Source organism: Cetorhinus maximus, chromosome 7 (genome assembly GCF_964194155.1).
Source record: "Cetorhinus maximus chromosome 7, sCetMax3.hap1.1, whole genome shotgun sequence".
Lineage (NCBI taxonomy): Eukaryota > Metazoa > Chordata > Chondrichthyes > Lamniformes > Cetorhinidae > Cetorhinus > Cetorhinus maximus.
In genome coordinates, this window is record NC_135885.1 from 22,316,381 (window position 1) to 22,322,592 (window position 6,212).

The 6,212-nt window shown below is 43.7% G+C and overlaps 1 protein-coding gene across 1 annotated transcript in view; it reads right to left on the reverse strand.

Moving 5' to 3' along the window:
- LOC144683101 (von Willebrand factor A domain-containing protein 3B-like) overlaps positions 1-5,965 on the reverse strand; it is a 216,376-nt gene extending 210,411 nt beyond the window's left edge. Inside the window, exons 1-2 of the mRNA XM_078546118.1 lie at positions 5,672-5,965; positions 3,059-3,295 (exon numbers count right to left, since the gene is read on the reverse strand). Coding sequence (XP_078402244.1) covers positions 3,059-3,206 — 148 coding nt within the window. The 5' untranslated portion in view covers positions 3,207-3,295; positions 5,672-5,965. The remainder of the gene's footprint in view (positions 1-3,058; positions 3,296-5,671) is intronic.
- Positions 5,966-6,212: the final 247 nt, after the last annotated feature.

The window sequence follows — 6,212 nt, forward strand, 5'->3', positions numbered from 1 at the left end:
TTTGGCTGACCAGGTGTGGGTTGATATGAGTTTTGTTTTGGCAACATTCAAGGAATGGCCGAGTTTCTTGTATGCAGAATTGAAGAGATCAGGAGTGGCATGCAAATCTGGGTGCAGAGTGGGCAATGACACTGCAGTCATCCGCGAAATGCAGGTCATGTATATTTATGGTGGCCAGTTTAGTTTAGACATGGATGTGACAATGATTAAAGGATTTTCCACCTAGACAGTATTGAATGCTGACGCCAGAGGGCAATTGGTCTTTGATGACGAGAATAGCCACTGTCAGGTAGATTGTAAATAGGGGGGCTATCACACAGCCTTGCTTGACTCCAATCCAGTTCTTAAAGGCATCTGTTTCAGATCTTCCTCTCAAGACAGTTGCCAACATAATATCATAAAACAGTTGCAAGATTGTGATAAAGTTTCTTGGATGTCCAAATCTTTGGATTACTATTGACCAGAAATTGAACGGGACTAGCCATATAAATACTGTGGCTACAAGAGCAGGTCAGAGGCAGAGAGGTACTCACCACCTGACTCCTCAAAGCCTGTCCACCATCTACAAGGCACAAGTGAGGGACGTGATGGAATACACTCCACTTGCCTGGATGAGTGCAGCTCCAACAACATTCAAGAAGCTTGACATCATCCAAGACAAAACAGCCCACTTGATTGGCACCCTATCCACTACCTCCAACATTCACTCCCTCCACCACCAACGTACAGTGGCAGCAATGTGTACCATCTATAAGATGCACTGCAGCAACTCACCAAGACTCTTTCGACAGCACTTTCCAAGCCCACAACCTCCACCACTTAAAAGGACAAGGGCAGCAGATGTATGGGAACACCACCACCTGCAAGTTCCCCATCAAGCCACACACCATCCTGACTTGGAAATATATCACCGTTCCTTCACTGTCACTGGGTCAAAATCCTTGAACCCCCTTTCTAACAGCTCTGTGGGTGTACTTACACCACATGCGCTGCAGCGGTTAAAGAGGCAGCTCACCACCACCTTCTCAAGGGCAATTAGGGATGGGCAATTAATGCTGGCCCGGCCAGCAATGCCCACATCGCATGAACGAATAAATTAACCCACGGAGCCTCGCAATTTACTGATTCAAATGCTTTAGTCAGGTTGATGAATGCAATGAAGAGTTCCTGGTGTAGATCTCAAAAAAAGACCATGTCAGAGGTTCCTCTGGCAGATCTAAAGCCATATTGTGATCCTGGGAGGATTTCCTCAGCCACGTGAAGTAGGCGATTCAGGAGAATGCACGTTAGGATTTTCCCTGCTATGGAATACCTTGATAGTTTCCACAGCATGAGTTATTTCCCTTCTTGAAGGTAGTTGCAATCATCACATTTCTAAAATCAGTGGTGGGGGGGCAGTTCTCTTACCATCCAAATCTGTAGAATGAGTGCATGGAGTCTCGATGTGAGCACACGCCCACCAACTTTGTGCTCTTCAGCTGGAATACCATCCAGGGCTCAGGCTTTGTTGTTTTTCATCCATTTTTTTGCTTGTTGCAGCTCTCCCATCGGTGACGGTTCACCCATGGATTCTACCACAGGCTTACTGGGAAATAGCCTGGAGAGTATCAGCTGCCACTGTGGATTCACGGTTGAGGAGTTGTTGAAAAATACTCTTTCCAGCACTGACAGATGTCATTGTCACATCCTTGAGAAGACAGACACCATCCTGTGAGTGAAGGAGATTTTGTCCATTTGATCTCGCGCTATAGATGGCCCTGCTGGCTTCAAAATAGTTTTGCATGTCATCATGGTCAGCGTATTGTTTGATCTCTTGAGGCTCTCTCTTCACACCACATGTCCTTTATCTTCCAGATTTGTCATTGGGCCAGCTTTGAACTATTGGAATGCTGCCTCCTTGACTTGTGACCTCGGGTTGTTCTGCCAGGAAATGAAGGCTGCTTGTTTTTGGTCTAAAAGGTGACATATTTGAGCATCATTTTCATCAAACCAGCCCTGTTGATGACAATGCTCGAACCCAATGATCTGGGTAGAGAAGTCTAGTACAGCTGACTTTATTTGATCCCCTGTTCTGGGGCTGAGTTGGTTGTGTGAAGATTTTCCAGATTGGTTTCAAGCTGCACTTGTAATTCCTCCCTTCAACCGGGCTGCTTTAAGGCTGAGGCATTGATCTTCTTCCTCATGGACTTTTGGGGCTTGCGATATCTTGGTGCTGGGGCGGATGTTCATCACCGATTGAACAAGTCGATGATCTGTCCAGCAGGCATCAGCCCCTCGCATGGATCGAGTGATACAGACATCACTTAGTTCTTTGACCTGAACAATGACATAATCCAGGAGGTGCCAGTACTTTGACCTAGGATGCCTACCTGTGATTTTGTACTTGCCCTTTTGGCAGATGAGGATATTTGTTATAATGATGCCACGATGAGCACATTTTGCCAGCAGACGGACTCCAGAAGGGAGTAGGGTATTCTGTTCCGAAGAAGAGTCATATGGGACTTGAAATAATAACTCTGTTTCTCTATCTGCAGATGCTGCCAGACCTGCTGAGCTTTTCCAGCACTTTTTCTTTATATTTCTGTTAAACTTGCAGCTCGTACAAGAGCATATTGGGAAGAACTAATGGGATACCCAGAGAACTCCTCTAGTCAAATGCCCTTGATGTCAGGGAGGGAATAGTGTGCAGAAGACTTACCTTCTTTCCCACCTTCCCCTGTGGAATTTTGGGCTGAAGTTAAACGCGGTGGAAGCCCAAAAGAACTGCATTATGTCCCAAATACTGGTCCCCCAGCAAGCTATATGCCTAATACTTACCCTCCCCAGCCTCAGTACTCTATTTTCTTTAATTCTAAGTAGGAAATATAATCAGTACAGTCAAAAGAGTTAGGAATATTTTTCAAGCAGACATCATGCTATAAGCCAATTCCACATATCAACAACTTCATTCAGTGGTTGCAACCATCTATGCACTTCATTCTTTAATGACATGACAGAGGAGTATTTGCTGCACAAAAATGTGCTAGTGCCATTCTATAAACAATTCAATAAATGTTACCTTCTCTATGTTTAAACCCAATCTGTGACAAGATCTGAGCCAGGGCCAGCCGGTTTCTCTTGAGCCCATGAAGCTGAAGCCATTTTGATGAAGAAAGGAGAGTCTGTACATCAAGCGCAAAAGGTGAATTCTTCTCATGGGCTTTCATCACTTTCAATCACTTGTGTTTGAACTTAATAAAATTGTGCAAATTAGTCGCTGCTGGCTGTTCTCTGTGTTCCAAATCAAACATCACTTCTGCCAATGGAAAATATTTCAATTAGTGATTTATAAACATGGCAACTACATAAAAATTCTAACCTTTTGAAGTTTGTGGTACATTTTATGCAACTAAATATGATGCCATGATTAAAATGCTGTGCTCTATTGCCAACGATTTTGCAGAGCACTAGGACATTTTCTTAGTTCAGTGAATTCCTCAAATTCCACTTCGTAAAACTCATCAACATTTTTGCAGAAACTGCAGGAGAGATGTACAAATTGATTGCAAAAACCTTTACTTAGTTTTCTTTTTCTCAAATTTAAGGCTGAAGTAATTACAGCTAATAGTTGTGGCAGTTGAGGTGCAGGATCAAATACAACCCCAAATCAATCATTTTTTTGGATTATTCATTCGCCTGATGTGGGTGTTGCTGGCAAGCACACCCTTAGATGCTTTTTCTAAGAGGGTGGTGAGTCGCCTGCTTGAACCGCTGCAATCCATATGGTGAAGGTACTCCCACAAGCTGCTGAGTAGGGAGATCCACGATTTTGACTGAATGCCAATGAAGGAATAAATGTATCTTGTAATGGCCATTCAAATAATGAAACTTTCTGAGTTATGAATCAGCTTATTTTGTATCTGACCCACAACACTGCAATTAAAATCAGTAATGGTACAGTAATCATAGTAAGCAAATCAAAGCAAATTATTTGCAGTTTAATTCCAAAGTGAAGCTTAACCAAATTTATATTTTTAAATATCAGGCTCTACGCGTTATACTGTTATACTTATTAAACTAAAGTAATACATCTTCACCTACGGGAGATATAAATATTCCAAGTATATCCAGGTAGCCAGCTAGTCAGATTTGTGTGAGTGTCTGTTAACCCTTTATGCATCATTAAATCTAAGATTCCACACTAAAGCTTTGATTTTAACTCAGGTGAGTGTAAAGCTCAGTAGGAGGAGAAGAGACCATGGCAGGTCGGTATGAAGCCAGGCCATTTTACCACCTAGAGGACAAGAGCAGCAAGTGTATGGGAACACCACCACCTGCAAGTACCCCCCTGCCCCCCCGACACCCCACAAGCCACATACCATCCTGACTTGAAACTATATCGCCATTCTTTCATGTCAAAATCCCGGAACTCCTTTCCTAACAGCACTGTGGGTGTACCTACATCAGACGAACTGCAGCAGTTCCAGATGACAGCTCACCACCACCTTCTCAAGGGCAATTAGGGATGGGCAACAAATGGTGGCTAGCCAACAAAGCCCACAACTTGTGAACAAATAAAAAATATTTAAATCCCAAGCCTGACAGCCATGTTTCAGGATGAATTCTCACCCAAACCTGACAGGAATGACAAGGGAACTTGACTGGCAAAAAAGGAATTTCACCAAAAACAAAAATTGCTGGAAAAACTCAGCAGGTCTGACAGTATCTGTGGAGAGGAAGGCAGAGTTAATGTTTCGAGTCCGTATGACTGGAATTTTATGAATGGAATTTCACCAGGCAGGAGGCCACCACCAGGGTCCATGGGGAACAGACCTCAGCTTAATGTAAAGAATGAGGCCGAGGGGACTGGAGGTTATTGTGGTCAGAGGAGAGGGGTTTTCAAATTTTCCTTGAAAACATTCCCTTTCCCCTGGCCCAGGAGGAAACCTTTAACAAAAGATTGAAAAATAGACTCTGGCTTCTTTAAAAATTAATTCTCAGGGTGTGGGCATCGAAAACATGGTCAGAATTTATTGCCCGTCCCAAGTTGCCCCTCCCCTCTTGAACCTACAGTCCTGGTGGTGAAGGCGCTCCCACACTGCTGGTGGGAAGCGAGTTCCAGGATTTTGACCCAGGGGTGAAGGCGGAGTGGGACATCCACATCTTGATGGCATGTGATTTGGTGGCAAACCTGAGGTGGGGATGTTTCCGTGCATCTGCTGCCCTTGTCCTTCTATGTGGTGGGGGTGGTAGATTTTCAAAAGTGCTGGTCCACAGTGCAACCAAAGTGCAGCAGAGGCATCACTTAACCTCCCACTTCAAGGGGAATGGGGGCCTCCTGGAAATTACCCTGCTCAAATCACAGACCATTAAAGCAACCATCAAACTCAAGGGAGCCCTGAAGCCAACATATTAAGCATTTAATACAGCGGAAATTATAAAAGCGCAATAATCTGGAATTCCTCAGGTTAAAAAATGCGTGCAGTACAAGTATTCTAACTGGTGTTTTCGCTTTGTTGCTAGGTTAGGCTTAAAATCAGCAAACAATCCACGTCTTCTCATAAAATTCCAACGATAGAAGAAGAGACAAGACAAAGAAAAAAATATTTTTTTTAAATTACATTGTTGACGAAAAAAAGGAAGTGCAAGTGGGTCTAGCAGTAAAAAAATAAAAGTGCAATCTTCCCCTTACCCTGTTGTTGCTTTGAGGCGTTGTCATCGCCGAGTGACCGTGTGCCTTCTGCTCTGTTTACCTTAACTACCGCTGCTGCGGTGCTAGGCTTCTCTCCGGGCGCTGTCACTCAACCCTGAAGCCTGTTCCCAATAGAACCAGCGTGTAAGATTGCTGCTTGTATTTAGCTGCTGACATAAATTCGAACATGTCAATTTAGCACTCTGGTGTTCGAATGTATCAGCGTTTTCTCTGCCATCACCAGCCACACAGAATTATCCGTTATGTATTTTAACCAGAATAATCAAAATGGATTTTTCCCCTAATTATTAAAGTGGAAGAGAAAACAGAAACAGACGCAAACGTCTTTCCAAGCAAATTGAAGTCTGTGCATGCGTTGAAAAATAAACTCAAGAGATTGTGGGTTCAATCCCACTCTAGGGACTTGAGAACCGTGGGTGACTGCACTGTTGAAACTCTTTGGAGTTATCAACAGTCACAGATTGCAACTCTTTCGAGTACAATCACAGTTCTTGGTTTCCAGGAGTGGGACATGAACCCA